Source organism: Mauremys reevesii, linkage group 8, assembly GCF_016161935.1.
Source record: "Mauremys reevesii isolate NIE-2019 linkage group 8, ASM1616193v1, whole genome shotgun sequence".
NCBI classification, from domain to species: Eukaryota; Metazoa; Chordata; order Testudines; family Geoemydidae; genus Mauremys; species Mauremys reevesii.
In genome coordinates, this window is record NC_052630.1 from 31,309,826 (window position 1) to 31,329,047 (window position 19,222).

General features: G+C 42.2%; 1 protein-coding gene across 17 annotated transcripts in view; it reads left to right on the forward strand.

The window, feature by feature from the left end:
- Positions 1–19,222, forward strand: part of KCNIP1 (potassium voltage-gated channel interacting protein 1) — an 807,057-nt gene that overhangs the window by 759,519 nt on the left and 28,316 nt on the right. For all 17 annotated transcript variants that reach the window (XM_039484934.1, XM_039484933.1, XM_039484935.1 and 14 more), the window contains one exon: positions 10,210–10,334. In XM_039484934.1, coding sequence (XP_039340868.1) covers positions 10,210–10,334 — 125 coding nt within the window. The remainder of the gene's footprint in view (positions 1–10,209; positions 10,335–19,222) is intronic.

Sequence of the window (19,222 nt, forward strand, 5' to 3'; positions counted from 1 at the left end):
AACTGTAAGGGTGGTTAAGCATTAGAACAAATTGACTAGAATCTCCATCATTGGGGGGTTTTAAGAACAGGCTAGACAAACACCTGTCAGGAATAGTCTAGTTATTACTTAATCCTGCCTTGAGTGCCAGGGACTCGACTAGATGACCTCTCAAGGTCCCTTCCAGTCCTACACATCCAGGGCTGGCTCTAGGCACCAGCAAACCAAGCACGTGCTTGGGGCGGCACAATTTCAGGAGCGGCATTCCGGCCACCTTTTTGGCTGGAATGCCAAAAAACATAAAGCCGCCCCTGTACACTTCTATGATTCTATAAAGGAATAAATGCAGATCAGAGAGAACAGTTGTAATGTGTGTTCTCTGCAAGAAGGACTGCTAAGCAAATGGACAATCACATTGTACACTTGGTGGAGTTTCCATCTTGTCTGTAGAAATAGCTCCATATAGAGTTCATTGTAGTAGTCCAATATAGAAGTGTCAAAGGCACAGATCACTGCTGCAAGATCTAGATCCAAAAGAAAAAGCTAGCAACATTAATCACTAAGCGCAAGTGGGGGGAACATACTGCTTAGTTACTATGGTTGTCTGCATCTCCAGCAGCTGCTGAGGGCCCCAACAAGAACTCCAGGTTGAGTAATTAAGTAAAACTGTCTGTTCAAAGACAATTTTCAAACAGAATAAGAGGCAGATTTCTCTAAATTAAGAATTATTCACCCTGTTGTATTAGTTAGTGTTCACTTAAGTAAGTGAGAGACCTAGCTTTGACTAAAAACTGGCAGGCTGTGTTAGGTAGGCTTCAAACTAGGTAGCGAGGGAGGGAGAGCTTTGGTCTCACACCAAATAGCTGGCTTATATTTCCAATTATAATTAACAAGATGATGTACAAATAAGATGTCTACAATGAACAGAGAACTACTTTATTGAAGAGCTATAGCTAAACACACATGTAAAGAGCCTGATTAAAAGTTATGAATTACAGTGCTGCCGAATTATGATCCATATCTAGCCAGTTTTATTTAAAACTCTAGAATGATTCTTACTGGTGGGATGTTCATAATGGTGAATGCAGTAAGTTTGCATGGGCGAAACATAAAAGGAAAGAGGTGATAACGAAGGCAGTAGGAAATGGTAGCAATGGAAAGCAAAGAAAAAGCGCCAAGTTTCAGTTTCAAATAGCCTAGAGTGTCATCACAATTCCTGGACCAACTACCATGATATTCTGAGTCATGGGGAACAGTACTTTGAGTATTCCTACTTTGTGGTGACACATACAGCTAAATATGGATCCCCAAATACATCAGGTACAGGAAGTAGAAGAGAACTATGAGCCAGGAAATAGGAAATCCACCCAGAGAAGAACCATCCAGGATGTATTCTTACCCATAGCGAGGAACTGGCTGAGAATTTGAGAGTACACAGTGACCACAAATTCCTGTCGAGAAACAGTATTAAGAAATGGATTCACTGAACACTTGAAAGAGTAAGAATTCAGTAGACTATTCTACAGACAGGGCCGGTGCAAGGATGTTTTGCACCCTAGGCGAAACTTCCACCTTGCGCCCTTCCCCCCCACCCTCCGCCCTGAGGCACCCCCCCGCCCCAGCTCACCCCTGCTCCATCTCCACCCCGAGCACACCATCGCTGCTTCACTTCTTCCGCCTCCCAGGCTTGTGGCGCCAAAGCTGATTGGCGCCGCAAGCCTGGGAGGCGGGAGAAGTGAAGCAGCTCACCCCTGTCCTGCCTCCTCCCCGAGCACACCGTGGCTGCTTCACTTCTCCTGCCTCCCAGACTTGTGGTGCCAGTCAGCTTAGGCGCCGCAAGCCTGGGAGGCAGAAGAAGTGAAGCGGCCACGGCATGCTCGGGAAGGAGGCGGGGCAGTGGTGAACTGGGGAGGGGAGTTCCCTTGCATGCCCCCCCACCGTTACTTGCTGCAGGCAGCCCTCCCCGCGCTCCCCTGCCGCAGCTCCCTCCGCCTAAATGCCGGCAGCAACTGGGGCGGCTGAAGATCCGGCCACCGCAGTCGCTGCTGAAGAAAATGGCACCCCCCAAATCCCAGTGCCCTAGGCGACTGCCTAGGTCACCTAAATGGTTGCACTGGCCATGTCTACAGATATCAGAAACCTAGGCCCCCAACAAATACTTATGTGTGTGTGTATCCCTGAAGCTAAGTATGTGTGTAGGTACAAAAGTGAAGCAGTCAGGTGCTATAAGAGGACATATTAAATTCCATGAGTGTGGTAGATGACTGGAGCATGTTCAAACAAACATGAGAATTAAATTGCAAGAAATTATGTTACCACTGAAAAACATGAAACCAAAAGTGGCCAGTATGGCTTCATGAGCAATTTATTGAAGACCTGGAAGTACGAAAAAAGCTGTACTACAAAGGGACAAAGTTGGAAAGAACTAGACCAGGTTAGTTAGTTAATCAAGACTTGTATGGAAAACATAAGGACTAAAAAAGAAGCACATGTAGTTAATGCTAACCAAATGAAATAAGGAGAACAAGTAAGGCTTTTACAACTCCATTTGGAGGGAAGGTAGGCCCAATGAGGAGAGGGACCACGCCAGTGACATGTCCAAAATGGATGAACTACTTGCTTGTTAAAAATCTTATTTTAACCAGAAAAAAATAAAAAAAATGTATGGGCAATTAGGAAGAAAGGAAAACTTTGTCGCTATAGCTGCTGTTCTAAAAATAAGGTATGGGAATGAATGGGAAAGATGAATAAATCATCAAGTCTGCATGATAGATATCTCTGGGCTAACAAAATAATTAGCTAATGACATTATTAAACCACTGGCTATTATTTATTTATTTAAAAGTCCTGAAGAACCAGTGATACACTAGAGGATTGGAAAAGAGCAACAGTGTTACTGAACTTTTTATTTTTAAAAAATCACTCCTGGCATTTAGTCTCCAGTAGCACGATGGAATAAATATTGAGAGAACCTTGTGAGACACTCTTATGTTCACACATCACTAAAAAGTGAGATTCAGCATAAGAAAAATGCAGCTTTGTACATCTGAGGGTCAAACACACCCAATTTCTATACACAGAGATTCTATACACAGAGTACTTGAAAAGCTGTGAGTCTGGAAAAGACTGAGCTGATGTGTGATAGTGGATAGCAAATTGGAGGAGATTGCAATATACTTAATAAAGACAATGTGATTTTTAGACTATGTACAGGAGCATTGTATCGCAAATAAGGATACTGAGATTATCGTGATCAGATTCAGGAAAATGTTGATTAACCTGGAGAAAAATGAAGGAATAGAGGCCTGGAGAAACTGACAGAAATGACTGAAAAGAACTAAGCGATGACTAAAAAAAGCTGTGAAAACACTCCAAGAATTTTGGAATATAAACAATGAAGGCCAAATTCTGTCCTTAATACTCATTTTGCAGCTTGTTAGGGGACTGTTGCCCTCCCTGGGTTCTTGTCACGTTGTCAGCAGACATAAAACAGAAGACCAGAGTCCAAAGTGCGGGCAATGCAATGTCTATTGGACGTAACAAGGAAGCATAACCACAGCTCTGTACACCAATAGAGCTTTTCCTTTTCCCCTCCTCCTTCTTAGCAGACTTAATTATACTGGTAGTGCCCGCCCCTGGTACCACCCCTTACAATTTATGGTCATGTTCCATTTTGGAGGGTCTCGAGTCTGGAGGTTTCAGTACCACCTCTTTTGTACCCCATGGGAGGGGTAGGGAGTTAGGTTGTGTCCTGGCCAAGGCTACTTTTCTTTTGGCTTTTAGTGTTTCTTATACCTCGCCCCTCCCAACTGGTTGCTTGACCTTGTCTTGGGAAATGAGTCGATGCAGTTGTATATTAAACTCCCACCATATATCCAGCAACATTTTAGCTCTAGTTCTTAATTTTTTTTAGTACTAAAAAACCCATCTGGTTGTAGGCAGAAGCAACACAGAGTTTCCTTGTTCCTTGTTCACATATGTTGATAAGGATATAAGGCACAAACAATTATATTTGAAAAACCTCAAAATTCTATCTCAGGCAAATAAACAGGCCTAAATACTATACTACCATCACTAACATGGCTCTTAATTGGATGGCTGCATATAAATGCACAACACCACTACAGATCTTTAAAAGCTACAGGTGGAAATAACTATGAAAAATGGGATCCAACTGAGCAGAGTTCAAATGTAAATATCAGATGTATATCAGAAAAAAAATCCTAATTGTGAGATCCACTGGAGTGGGGAATAGTTCCTCACACGGGGAGTGTTTGGAGACTACATCATTTTGGTCCTTTAAAAAACAGACCAGACAACAGCTTTGAAGTGACAAAGGGAAAATAACACAGTAGGTCTTTTCTGCTGTATGCAGTGTGATTCTGTGAAATGACGTTTGTTGTCCTGTCGGAATGACACCTTGTTGGTGTATAGTAGGTTGAACCCAAATGTTCAAATCCTCACGAAAGGAGAAGTGGATTATTATATTATTAGGATATAGCACATACTTTGGATGGATTTTATTATGAGAATTATTGTCTGCCATTTTCAGAATGTATGTATTTGAAAATAGTTGATTCTATTTCTTTGTGGCCATCTTCTTGGTCACATTTGTTTTGGCTAAGTTTCTAAGTGCTTCCTGAAGGAAAGGATCATAGAAATTATAGAAGTACAGGGCTGAAATGGATCTCAAGAGGTCATCTAATGCAGGATGAGTAAGTAGAATGTGAAAGGGACAGCTCATACTGTCTTCATCATAGACTTGAGTGAAAGATCCCGATTCCTGAATGTAGAAAAGAATGTGTTTTAAAAAGGATAGATTCTTATTTTCCCTAACCTTAGTCCTGGAATTTGTTAAAAAAAAAATGTTTAGAGAAGTTAAGCAACATAAGTGCAGGGGACTGGACTAGATGACCTCTTGAGGTCCCTTCCAGTTCTATGATTTCTTAGCATAGGGAGTGGAGAAAGTTGTTATATACACAGGGCCAGCTCCAGGCACCAGCGAAGGAAGCAGGTGCTTGGGGTGGCCAATGGAAAGGGGTCCCTCAGTCCCTCTCTTCCTGTTTGAGCCGCCGCTGAAGTGCCGCCAAAGAGGAAGAAAGAGAACGAAGGACCCGCTGCCGAATTGCTGCCGAAGAATGAAGAGGCGCGATTAAGCTACCGCTGAAGTGCTGCCGGTTGGCTGGCTTTCTTTCTTTCTTTCTTTCTTTTGCTTCATCACTTGGGGTGGCAAAAAAGCTGGAGCCGGCCCTATATATACAGCAAAAGTCTGCCTGACGTTTAATAAGAAAAAATCTGTCCTCTGGGACCAAAGGTTGTGAATTGGAAAGAATCTGTGCATGCAGGACAGGCTGAAATAGATGAACGATACTCTGATATTCCCATTGAATGAGGCTGGGGTTTATCAAAATCTAGCATGCCACTACTGAAATATTGTGTTTACCAAGTATTCTTTGATATGGGAACATTTTTAATAGCTGGGCTGCTGGTATTCATTCTTCAGTTCATACAAAATATGGCTGCATAAGCAAAATAAATACGTTTTTTAATATCCAGGCCTTGAAACCTTATTCATTTAAAACAAACATGCGACTGCAAATGTAGTTTTGCATAAGTAAAGTCTGCCAGATCTTTCCCTTTAATTGTTGTTTGTTATTTTTAGAATATTAATACCAAATGCTCATTTAGGAATCTGATTGTCTAACAATGGAAAAACCAGTGATACTGTGAATATGTAATTTTACAAATGGTATCAGTCTTCCAAAAAGAATAAATCAACCTGAAAATTGCTTTCCAATGAGCCTGCCTTAAATCTTGCTGAAGTCATTTACAGCTGTGCCAAAGGGTTGTAAAAAAGCTACCATATTGACTTCATAGCATTTTTTCACTTCTTTTGCAGAAGTGTAAATGACAACACAAGGTGTGAAACAACAGGGAATTGGATCCATTGAGACTAACTTCTATTGCCAGTAAATTTATCATTCCTTTGACTTCTAAACATTGTGTTAATTTTTCTCTTTCAATATTTGTTTTATTATTTCATTGAGAATCAAAAAGAGATTTGCAAATGATATTAAATGTAGGATTTTTTAGTTTTATTTTTGAGGAAGATTGGCACTAGATTTAGTTTTCATAATTTTCTGGTACATTCTTAGTTCTCCATTAGTTCTGAAAAATAATTCAAGGTACAGTAATTGTATTTATACAGTTCTCTAATATCCTAGGATGCACATCATCTAATTTGTATATTTTCAAATAATGTTCAAAAAGCACTGTTTATAGAACTGTTTTACTGTCTATACTGTTTACAGAGCTGCTCATCCTGTTCCCTTGTCTGACATAGTAGTCTATAGCACAGGCCTACTGGTACCCCATCTTGTGACTTAACAGTTAGCACTTTGATCCATAAGCATTCCAGGTTCTGTCCTTCTGAATTCTCAGTAACCCTAAAGCAGACTCTGGAGAACCAAGGTGGGAGAAGCATATTCCACAGGTGAGAGCCCCTTGTGGAAAATACCTACAGCCTCTCATTTAAATCAAAGGGCCTGAGTTCAAACACCTCATTGGATTGTAGCACTGCCTGTCATGGAGTAAGACATGCAAGATCTCGGAGATGCAAGAAAAAAATATTTTTCAAAGTCAAGTTGAATTAGTCAAATCCTCATTGGGCAAAAGTAGAGTCAAATTAATTGTTCGTATTTATCTTCCACCTGCATTTTTCACCTAGATTCTACATTGATTGACACTATAAATACCTTAGATTAGATCAAACCAATAGGCAATACTACCAGAATGCTGACCCATGAGAGGTCACAGAAGAGTGTGTGGAAGGTGAGCAGTGCTAAGGGAGATAAGTTCAGAGAATGTGAATTCAGTAAGGGAGAGAGTGAGCAATGCTTAATCCTAAATATTGTCTTTGTGCTGCACAGTTTATTAAAACATGGGAGGAGGGACACAGCTGACTGTGACAGGTACAAACTGGGTGATTGTACTGAGCAGGAGAGAACCTGGAAATGTTTGGGCAGATTGAAAATATAAAGTTTTTAATTAATTTATTTTGAGGCAAATTATACCTTTTACTTATGAGAAATCATGTTTAGACTAGAGGTGTCTCCCTAGGTTGGATCCATTGATGACTGATATTCTCTTTCTGTTTCCCATTTATCGTCTCCTTCCCTCTTTAAGACCTTTTTCTCCACCACACTCCTTTTTTCCCTCCCTCCTTCCTCCCCCATATTCCACCCTTTCATCTTGGGACATCTTCCTCCCCACCCATCCTTTTTTCAAAGATCTGTCTTTCTCCTCATCTCACAGTTCCTTCTTTTTTACTTTCTTCTCCAGCCCCCTACTCTTCCTTCTAACAGTATCTCTTTCTTCCAGACTCTCTCCTCTCCGTCGTCTTTAGTGGTGTCTCTTCGTTCTTCTCCTTTCCAGGACTCTGTCTCCCTTTGCTGATGGTCCCAACCTCTCTTTCCCCTTCACTATTTCAACCACTTCTGCAGACCATTGCTCTCTGCTCACAGTTTCCTTTCTGCTACTGCCTCTCATTTTTCTAGATCACTAATCAAATATGCTGTTCTCGATCTAACTAACCTTATAACTGATTCCCTTTGCCTTTACTCCCTGTCAGTCACTGAGGATCCCTTTGACAAGATGTTTCCCTCTGCTGTAGTGTTACAATTAAACGTATCTGAAGCTGAGTGCTAAAAAATCCCCATTAGACAAATTTTGTAACTATGTGCAGTGGCATTCATCTTAATTAATCTACACAATCCCAAAAAATGATTATCATATCTGGAAGCATACTGGTGACCAGCCTGAAATTTCTTCTGCTGAACAAACATTGTGGAGGTGCTGTGTGTGTTTGGGGAGTGGGGAGAAGTATTTGTCTATTGATTATACATATTTCATAATGACACGGACTGGTGATGTGATTGTCAGCCTTCAGATTGGGGTTGATTACTAGATCCATGCGGCGTGAATACTCAGTTAATGGAAAAAGAAGGAAAGAGGAAAACACCATAGAGATATTCAAATTCCTCTTTTCCAGTCAGGAATAAGAATATTCTACGTTGTGGCATCTAGTGACCTGTAGAAATAACTAGTGAGAGGGAGAGTCTTGTAGTGCTTCCTGTATCAAAATGCACAGTCTCTTTGATATAGCTTTTCAAAGTTCATTCAAGTCCATGCCCCCTCATTTTGGCAGGACTGATTTTATTATTGCTGATGCATGAGTGAGTGTCAAGTCTGATAGCATTTAAAAACTCCCCATATCAGTTGGTTCCACTACTGAGCTGTTTGAAGAGTTATACATATACCAATGTTTAGGCTAAATTTTCTCAGCTGTACCTTAAGCCTAGTTCTTATTGCCCTGTTTTTATTGACTAGGAGTATGTGTATGTCTCGACTAGAATCACAGGGTGTTATTGCAGCTCAGGTAGACATACCTGAGCAAGCTTTAATCTTGCTAGTTTGGGTCCCAGAGCAGTGAAGCTGTGGCAGCATGCATTTAGCGGAGGCTACACAAGCCTCTGCAGAACCTTGGAATTACCCATGGGGCTAGCTCACACTGAGGTGTGTGCCACTGAAGCTTCTCTATTCCATGACATGAGCTTGCTAGATTAAAGCTAGTTTGGGTATGTCTACGCAAATTGCCATCACGCCCGATAATTCCAGTATAGATGTACCCTAAGACTCGTGGTCCAAGAGAAGATTAGGTTAAAAACAAATAGTCAAAGCTTAATTGATCTTTTCCATAGATGCCATTATCCCAGCCATTAAAACTATGTGTACATACTATTATAGTGGGAAAGCCATGAAAAGCATAGTTAAAAGCATTGGATCACCCCTACTGTGCATTTTCTGTAATGATCTGCTGTTGATAGCTTAGACTGGAGATGGGCCCTCACTCCAAAATTTGGACCTGGATTTGATACTTTAAAATTCAGCACCCACAGATTCTGACTTCTGAAGAACACAGACATAGAGGGGGGAAAAATTCCCCCATGCTCTGAGGCCAGTTTAAATTCACAAGGAATCTAATGCATAGGATAAATGGCCAGCAAGGTTTAAAGGGCTGATCTCTGCTCACAGCTCCAATGTAGACCAGGAGAATTTTCCTTCACAAACTCATATTTGACAATTAGTTTATCATTTCCCTGTGCATTTGGGCAGGAATCAACCATAATTCACATAGTGACCCAACTGATTTTTACAGGTTGTGAACTGAGTAGTTTTGCCATAAGTGTGTACGACAGTCATTGAAGGTCTAGTATAGATGACATTTTTCTGAAGGTGAGTTCATACTGGAAGTGCTCACTGACCTTTATACCATAGAGGAGGTGTGGGTTCATGGCTTAGGGAGGATTGAGGCTTTTGGGACAGCTGTGATGAATAGTCACATCTGGCTTCAGAAGTATTTTTGATAATCTCAGACTGGCATATAGTAACCATCTGTTCATATCTATGCTTTTTTGGCACTGCTAGTGAAATGAGATTTCTATAATCTACAAGTCACATGGGAGGATTTGGGTGGAAGGATGTATGCATGTGTCCAAATCCATGTACTTTCACAAGAAAAGAACTTTTATACCAAATCCACATGGGCACTTCATGGCTTACCTGTTTCCCCCAAAAGGCCATGTAAGCTTAGGGCCAAATGCCTCCGGGACATAGCTCCATTGGACTTAACCTGAATTACACCTGGAATGAATGTGATCCATAATGTCCTTAACACTTCAAGCTCTTTTGATAATGTACAAAAGAGAGAGAGATTCTTTCTGTTTCCACTCAGTGTAATGTCATGTCTTTGTATAATACATTTAAGCATGTCTGCTCTGTCACTTACCTCTGATGCTTGCATGCTCTTCTTTAAGACTAGCACCCTAGAAGGATTACTCCTTTGCATCGTGCAGGTATTTAAACAGATAACTTCCACCATTCTTTAGTGGAACTGTGATTAGCTACTTGTCCTCCTAGTCATGTAATCAATTTCTGCCCTGGGAGCAGATATTTACCTCTTAATAAGGAATTTGGGGTATTGCTCTACTCTTTAGTTTTAATTATGCTTTTAAAGGATTGAAACCAGTTGTATAGAGAAACTCCATGTTAGTTTTTCTCTCTTCTTTTTGTTCTCGAGATACATCAATATTCCAGTTATTTGACCTGTCCATCGCTTTAATATAGCAAAGGTAGCAATCAAAGTAAATATTTCCATGTCTTTTCTTTTAGATAAAATTGAAGATGAATTAGAAATGACCACGGTGTGCTATCGTCCAGAAGGACTGGAACAGCTTGAAGCACAAACCAGTTTCACAAAGAGAGAACTTCAAGTGCTTTACAGAGGATTTAAAAATGTAAGAACCAAAGCATTGCAATGAATTGGCTAGTGTATATTTCACCACCACCCCTCTGCTGTACAATATCCAAACTACTCACCTGTGTTCCATAGCTTTTATCCTGGTAACAATGATACAGAGATTCATTTTGGAGGCTTGGCCTTTTGAAGCAGGAGGATCTGAGTTCTAACCCTCTTATTGCCACAGCGAAATATACATGAGTAAAGCCTTATAAATATTTTTTCTTGGCATCATAATCTGCTTTAAACTAGAGTTGAATGAATATTCATCACGTGATTTACTCAGCAAATTTAGTTGGTTTGTCCTGATTCACATGGCAATTTCCTCAAATGCACTTGTAGGTTGAAATTACCTCACAATATTTTTGTCTCACATTTTTTTAACTCTTCGGATTGATCACAAAGAGTTTGCTTTAATACGTTCTTGATATTAAAAACTGAGCTCTCTTGGTTAGTTGCTACATATGCTTGAATACATTTATAGGTCCCTACCAAATTCACAGTCCATTTTGGTCAATTTCGCAGTCATGAGATTTTTAAAATTGTAAATTTCATGATTTCGGCTATTTAAATGTGAAATTTCACAGTGTTGTAATTGTAGGGATCCTGACCCTAAAAGGAGTTGTGGAGTGGTCATAAGGTTATTGTAGGGAGGGTTGTGGTACTGCTTTCCTTACTTCTGCACTGCTGCTGGTGGCGGCCCGGCCTTCAGAGCTGGGCAGGTGGAGAGCAGTGGCTGGTGGCCAGGAGCCCAGCTCTGAAGGCAGAGCCGCCACCAGCAGCAGTGCAGAAGTAAGGATGGCATGGTATGGTATTGCCACCCTTACTTCTGCGCTGCTGCCTGCAGAGCTGGGCCCTTAGTCAGCAGCCACCATTCTCTGGCCACCCAACTCTGAAGGCAGTGCAGAAGTAAGGGTGGCAGTACTGTGAACCCCCTAAAATAACCTTGCACCCCTCCTCCCCGCAACTCCCTTTTGGTTCAGGACTCCCAATTTGAGAAACGCTGTTCTACCTCGTGAAATCTGTATAGTATAAGGTAAAAGAACACAAAAGACCAAATTTCATGGGGGGAGACCAGATTTCACAGTCCATGACGCATTTTTCATGGTCATTAATTTGGTAGGCCCTACCCATATACTAACACATTATTAACTATTTGAATATAAATCAAAATTTCTCTTGTATAGGCAGGGCCGCCCGGGGCGGTGGGGGAGGAAGTAGGGAAATTTGCCCCGGGCCCTGCAGGGGCCCCGCGAGCCACTCCGGGTTTTCGGTGGCACTTCGGCAGTGGGCCCTTCACTCGCTCCGGGTCTTCGGCGGTGGGTCCTTCAGTGCAGCGGAAGACTTGGAGCGAGAGAAGGACCTGCCGCTGAAGTACTGCCAAAGCCTCGGAGCGCCACCCGGTGAGTACAAGCGCCGCAAGCAGCGGGAAAAAAAAGCCGCGATCGGCAGCACTTAGGCTGCTCTACCGCCACCGCTTCATTCTTCGGCGGCAATTCGGCGGTGGGTCCTTCCCTCCGAGAGGGACCCACCGCTGAATTGCTGCCAAAGCCCCGGCCTTGCCCCAGGCCCCCTGAATCCTCTGGGCAGTCCTGTTTATAGGTCATAACTGTGATGGCGGAGCCAGGCAGCTCTCCCACCCCCTGCTGTGTCAAATACTGCCCTATCTCATTACAAATATCCTGTCCAGTGCTAAGAGATCACAAAAGCAAGCTTGATAATCCCATTCCTCAAGTATTAACTAGAGCAGTGGTTCCCAAACGTATTCCTCCGCTTCTGCAGGGAAAGCCCCTGGCAGGCCGGGCCGGTTTGTGTACCTGCCGCGTCCGCAGGTTCGGCCGATCACGGCTCCCAGTGGCCACGATTCGCTGCTCCGGGCCAATGGGAGCTGCTGGAAGCGGCGTGGGCCAAGGGACTTACTGGCCGCCGCTTCCGGCAGCTCCCATTGGCCCGGAGCAGCGAACCACGGCCACTGGGAGCCGTAATTGGCCGAACCTGTGGATGTGGCAGTTATACAAACCGGCCCGGCCCGGCCCGCCAGGGGCTTTCCCTGCACAAGCGGCAGAACAAGTTTGGGAACCACTGAATTAGAGTAACACTTTGTTAGTGGAGTACTCGCAGACAGTAAAAACAAGATGTGCAGGCCTAGGAGAAAATACATTTTTAAATCCAAATGAATACCCTGAGCTTTTTTTGACATAATGCCACCACAGCTCTGTGAAGAAAACTTTGTCTACACATAGCTCTCCCCTGATTCCAGCCATCTGCATAGCTACGCTGGTACACCCCCTTCATGTGGCTTAGTGTAATTTGCACTGTTGATATTTACCCCAAGGTTTGGCAGAGGTGAGATCCACTAGTGCAAATAGCAGCTTTACCATTGTAAATCCATAGTGTTGATGGGTAAAGTTGCATCAGTGGCTGGCACTGGAGCAGATCCCCAGAACCCTTAAGTACAGCAATCATACTTCATACTAAGATTCTACATATGCAAGGTTAATCAATGGTAGATGTTGTTAGCACGTTACATACATGAGTAGGTTGTTTTATAGACCATTATAAGCATATTAGTAGAAGGTATTGTAGTTGGTTATAAGCCATGGCTGGTAAGCAAAGTTTTGGACGCTCTAATAATGATTCAATTATGTATTAACACATCTATTAATAATTTATTAACTGTAAGTAGGACTTTCACCTTAATATAAAAGATGACTGCTCTGTCTCTCTCTGTGCCCCATTCCTGTTGTCTCTGCTCTCCTCTACCCACGTACATGCCCACAAAGTCTCACACTTTCTCTGCTCATTTGACTGAGGATGCAATCAGATTCACTTATGATAAAGTACATCAAATGTCTCCACCAAACAGATATGTTCTTTATAATATAAAGTAAATTTCACTCTACACTGATCATATATTTTCATTAACATTTCTCCTTTCATAGAGTGTTTTGCCATATATTTGCCACAGGAAGTAAATGTCTTTTGCATGTGTATTTCCCTCTTATCTATCTATGCGTGGTTACATTTTTTAATATATAGCATACCTTCATAATATGTAGATTTTCTGGGACAGAGTTGGGCTGAATTATTAGTTGTCTCATTTAGTTGAGTTTTCAAAGAAAAAATATAGCTCTTCATAAATTTCACATGCAGCATATACACAATGGGCCATATGCTGTGGTAACTTACACCCTACCCATTCTAATTGATTTAAGTGGAAAATCTGGTTCACTGTCAGTAGTATCTCCTAACCTGCCTGTCCCATGGAAATTCCAGTTTGCAAGCCCTGGCTGCTGGCCCATGAAAGCTCTGTGGGACTGAGCCCGATCTTGTAGATCAGTGATGCTCAGATTACAGTGGTTCAGGAGCTAAATTACTGATCAACATTACCCTAAAGAGCTACAGTAGTGTGAATTCATTGTTTCATTTACTGTAGTATTATATATTCGTATTTAGACAATATGATGGGAAATATTTAGTGTGTTTGTGTGTGTATATAGATTAATATATATCTATATCTATATCTTTCTCACAGGAAAATGACTGACCAAGTATTATTTTATGAGCTACAATTGGTTAATAACATAGTAAAAGCATTCTCATTGGTTGTTAACTTAGACTGGTTAATCATTTAAATCACACGGTATTTTAATATCATGTTGAAAAGAGCTGCAGGAGACACATTAAAGAACTGCTTGCACCTCCCAAGCCTCAATCTGAGTACCACCGTGTTAGATTCTTGTTACCAAAGGTAATCCCATAGAAGTCAAGCACTACTCCACCGCTAAGTATTACTCTCAGGAGCAAGGGTTTGTGGAATCAGTTTCTGAGTCTGCCTAGCTACAGAGGCAGCCCCCATTTTGAGGAAGAACCTAACCCCAACCTACAACTGCAGAATGCTGCTTGTGGGTGGAATCTGTCTGTCCACAGCCCACTGGCTGCATTCTAACTTGTGAATTCTGTTGAAATCAAAGCAATTACCCTGGGCTGGATGGTGCTCTGAGCAAGGGGCAGGGCCGGCCCACAACATTTTGGCATTTGACGTGGGGAGCTCAAATGATGCCCCCCAAACCCTCTCACTTGGGCCAAAACTTTGAAAGGTCTCAATTCTGCCTTCTTCCTGTTCTACTTCTCTCATGGTACTGCTCTGCTACCTACCCCAATAAAGGAAAACTAACAACTTAAATGCCTTGTTCAAAAAGTTTAAGTAACACTTAACTTTCAAACACCTGAACAGCAAATGTAACTTTTCTTGTCTGCATAGTAAACACTGGCATTTTTATCTGTTTAAATAATCAAAGTGGTGTTTTCTGTGCCTTCTTAGTAGCAAAGATTTGAACTGCTTCCTGAAGGTCCACAGTCTGGGCCAGCTCATGCTCTATTGAGATGGTTGCAAGGCCACCCAGCCTCTCCTGTGTCATTGTGGAGCGTAGATGTGTTTTTATTAACTTCAGCTTGGAGAAGCTGCGTTCTCCACTTGCAACTGTTACAGGAAGTGTTAGAATTATGCACAGAACAACAAAAGCATTTGGAAAGAGGGTGGTCATCTTATTTGTGCACATATATTCCAGAACAGCCTTTGGAGTTGATCCTGCTGGAATGGATTTCAGTTCATCACCTAAATCACTCGCATCAATATCGTGCATGTCATCATGTGTCATCACTATCTCTAGTGCCCTGCACTGCTGGTGTAGGTCTTCTTCAAGTATAGTGAGGAGTTTTGGAATATCATACAACATCCCATATATACTGCTGTGTTTCTTGAGCTGCATAAAACATTCTTCAACTGACTGTATTGCACAATCTAGCACCTGGTTAAAGAATTCAACTTTGAATTGTTGTTTGGGGTCTCTTATGGGATTATCCGTGCCTCGTAATCAAAATGTCTTCTTCTTTGGTGACACTTGTCTTCTTCAATGGGTGGGAAAATAGCTTCAGTGTGAAGTTCCTCTGGCAACTTCTGTGCACTCTTCAGAACATTTTGAAATCCCTCATCTGACCGGTAAGACTGTAGGTATGACTTTGCTTTGTCCAGTTGTTCCATTGCTCCAGATATATCAAGGTCAACACCTTGGAGTCTCTTGCTTACAATATTTATTTCAAACATGCCACAACACTAAGCCAGACAGAAATTTGAAGTTATGTATGTTTCTGGTGATTCCATTTCCCTCTGCCACTGTTCTTCCACGAACAGTTCCTGTCATAGCATTATCCTCCATAATGGCAACTATGGCATCATCTATCTTCCCAATTTGGTATTTGATAGGCTTTATCACCTCCACTTGATTTTCCCATCCTGTGGCACTCAGTGGTTTCAGTGTAGAGAGGATGTTCCCAGATGTTGCTTCAAAATTTGCCATTGATGAGTTGATGCAGAGAAAACATACATAGATGCTTTGAATTACATTAAAAAATTCAGCAGCCTCACTAGAAGCTGATGCTGCATCACTGACCACCAAGTTCAATGAATGAGAACTGCATGGGACAAAAAAAGCTTGAGGGGGTTGAACTCTCGGATCCATGTCTTCACTCCTCTGTTCTTTCCTCTCATGTTGGCACCGTTATGGTAGCCCTGACCTCTCAGGTCAGCTATCGCAATTCCTGTATCTTCCAGCTTTTTAAGAAACACATTTGTCATACCAGCTCCTGTAGTATCATCAATGTCAATACATTCTAGAAAATGCTCTCTGACAGTCACCATTCCAGGGACATTTTCACTAGGTTCTGTTGTTGTTACAAAACGCACCATTAAAGTCATTTGTTCCGTATGGCTGATGCCAGGTGTGCAGTCCAGAATAACAGTAATATCTTGCTGACTTCAGATCTGCCACAGTCTTCTGTTTGACTTTTGTTGCCAGTAACTGTATGATCTCATTTTGAATGTTTTTTCCAAGGTAGCGGTGTGTGTACATTTCTTGGGTGGTGACTCTTCTTAGATGCTCCTGGAGTACAGCATCAAACTCAGCCATCAGCTCCACAATTTTAAGGAATTTTCCATTGTTTGGCACATACAGCTGATCTGAAGTACCACACAGTGTTAGGTTTTGGGTAGCAAGCATTCTTACAATGGCAATGAGCCTTTTCAGAACATTTTGCCAGTAAAGAGACTCTGATGCAATCTTTTCTTGATGCTGATCATCTATGGTGGCCTTTAACCTTAGTCTCATCTCAAGCTCTTTCCACCTATGGAATGCTCTCTGGTGATTTGCTGTCTTCTCATGACATGCCAGATTTCTAGCCAGATTTTTCCAGTCCTTTGTTCCTGTAGAACCCAATGTGACTGGAACATTAGACTGGAAGAGTTTGCAACAAAAACAGTATGCAGCATTCTGGGGTTTTGAGTATATAAGCCGTGGCATCTCCACTTTGTCACCATTGGGGATTTCACGCTAGTAATGTGTTGGATGGAAACTTCTATTTTAATTGTCTTTGGAGAACATGAAGTTTTTCTCTTGCTGTGGCCCATGCAGTACAAGAAAGTCCCTCAGGCTACTGCTCAAGTGGGTCCACAGTTCTGGATCATCTAGACTTAAGGAACTAAACTCAGCAGCAGCCGTTTCTTGCACCTCCTCTACACTTTTCTTCAAGAATGTGCATGGTTACATCCATTTGAGATGGAGATATGGATGCTGCAGTAGCTGCCAGGTCACCTGCACTGTGACTAACTGGAAGATCAGGCATCTCCTCACCACTCACATCCTCACTGGGGTTGGAAGCCTCACCATGAACATTTGTGTCTATGTATTTCAGGAGAACACCTTCCTGCTTAGATAGAAAAGCTTCCTTTGCTTTCTTTCTTTTTCTGAATGCTACCCCAGAGGGGCGTTTTCTTCGTTTGCTCATGATTGCTGTTCTGTTCCAGCTATAGTGGCTCTCAACACTCAGTTGAAGGGAAAAAATAAGCAGACTGGTAGCAGGGCCTGAGTGAGGGAAGACATCCACGTCTTAAGGGCCTAACTGGCCCCTACTACTTCAGTTGACTGCCTGTTCTCCTCAAGTGGGTTCAGGGAAGCAGCATGAAACAGGAAGCTCCCTGAGAAGCTGGTGTTAATCAGTCCAGGCTTTTGGGGTGCTAGAGAAGTACATAAGAGACTCCTCCTCCTCTCTGTCCCTGCAGCTCCTGCTGCTTTCTGTTATTCCCTCTCACCTTTTCTCCTGTCTGCCTCTTATGTCTCTTGTGCCATCCCTCCTCCAGCACAGCACTCCACCATGTCTGTGCATCTAGAGCAGAGAGATACATATGCACCAGCAGCAGACACAATTTTCTACACTCTGGGTCCTAGTGGTGCCCCCCCACCATCTGGCACCTGAGGCGTCCTCCTCAGTTCGCCTCATGGTAAGGCCAACCCTGCCAAGGAGTGCTGTGCAAGCTGCCTCACCCCAGCACTTGCCCTAAAAGGCACATGTACCTGACAAACCAGTATGAGCCACAGTTGCTCCAGAGGGTGGGGAAGCAAGTTACTGCACTGTTACTTGAAAAGATGCAGTTCACTTCCCCCACCCCAGCTGGACAGCATGTGTAGGGTTGGTGTGGCCAAAATGACATCAGTTCCTGCCCATTTGAATGCAGGGAGAATATTAAAGGTCGGACCCAAGATCTGAGTGATAAGATGTAAGGTAAACCCATATTTCCCTGCTCAGCTGAGAAAGCCAAAGACAGAACCTAGCCTTCAATTTCTCTGTGTAATTTTTCCCCATTAAATGTATGTTTTACTTCATTCTAAATACATTACAAAACACTTTTTCCTGTATTGGCCACAGGAGATCAGGAATTGTTGTATACCTCTAAGGTCTCTGAAATACCTTGTTATATTGGCTGCAAAATCTGTGTGTGTTCAACTTCACTGAATTTTATTGCTTATCAGTGTAAGCGATTGGGCCACGTGCACTGTAAAATGGACAGGTACTGCAAATTAATAGCACATTTCAGCATGGCAGCGCTGTCAATGCATCTGATTCTTGGCCCTGCCACTTCTGTGTTCAAAGACTAATCGTGCTATTGTTTTGCAATATGGAGAAATTACCACTCTGGGCAAAAATAATGATTAGCAAGTTCATTTAATCAGTGACTTAGCCCATTTTCTAAGTTCAGCATCATTGAAGGTCTTGCTATTAATTCACATTGCCAACACAATCATGTTTTGCTCCAGGACAAAGCAATATTAGGACAAAGCAATATTAATGATATGCTTTTCTTCTGCTAAGCGCTCAGTGTGCTTAAAGTATTAATATGTTGTGTTTCAGACAAAACAAAAGGGCAGCTTTAGAGTTTTTCAATAAATCATCATTGCGATGGGATGGGTAATTATACACGGCAGGCTCACTGACTCAGCTGTTCCCCTATTTCCTATAGCTTTTAGCCATCTGTTTTTTGTGATGGTGTTATAGTGCCATCTGGAGATTCAAATCCCCAGTGGATATATGGTCACTTTTCTATATCTTGCTTACACTTATTCCCTTTTCTTGGATGATTGTGGTGGTCCTGCTTAATTTACATGATGGCACCTAGCTGTTATGATGATGGGCGCTTTACAAGTGCATATAATGGGCCAGATTGTCTGCTACATCCAATTTCAACTGGGTGAAGTAAATGGGAGTAGAGGACTATCAAGAAGTGACTCATGGATACCCTGCTTGGCCCTAAATCCATTTTAGAGCATCCTGGAGGCTGCTCTAACCTGAGCCAGTTTATTACCCCCACCTCTCCAAGCTCATCATCAGAAGCAAAATCTCCACAGGCCAGGACCCAACAACTTAAAGTAGCACCAGACACTGCCAGAAGAACAGATACAAACCCTGCAGCCATATCTCCACTCCTATGATTTCTTTCTTTTCTTTTCTTTTTTTGTTCAAAAATGTACCTGCCATTATTTTCATCCTACAAAT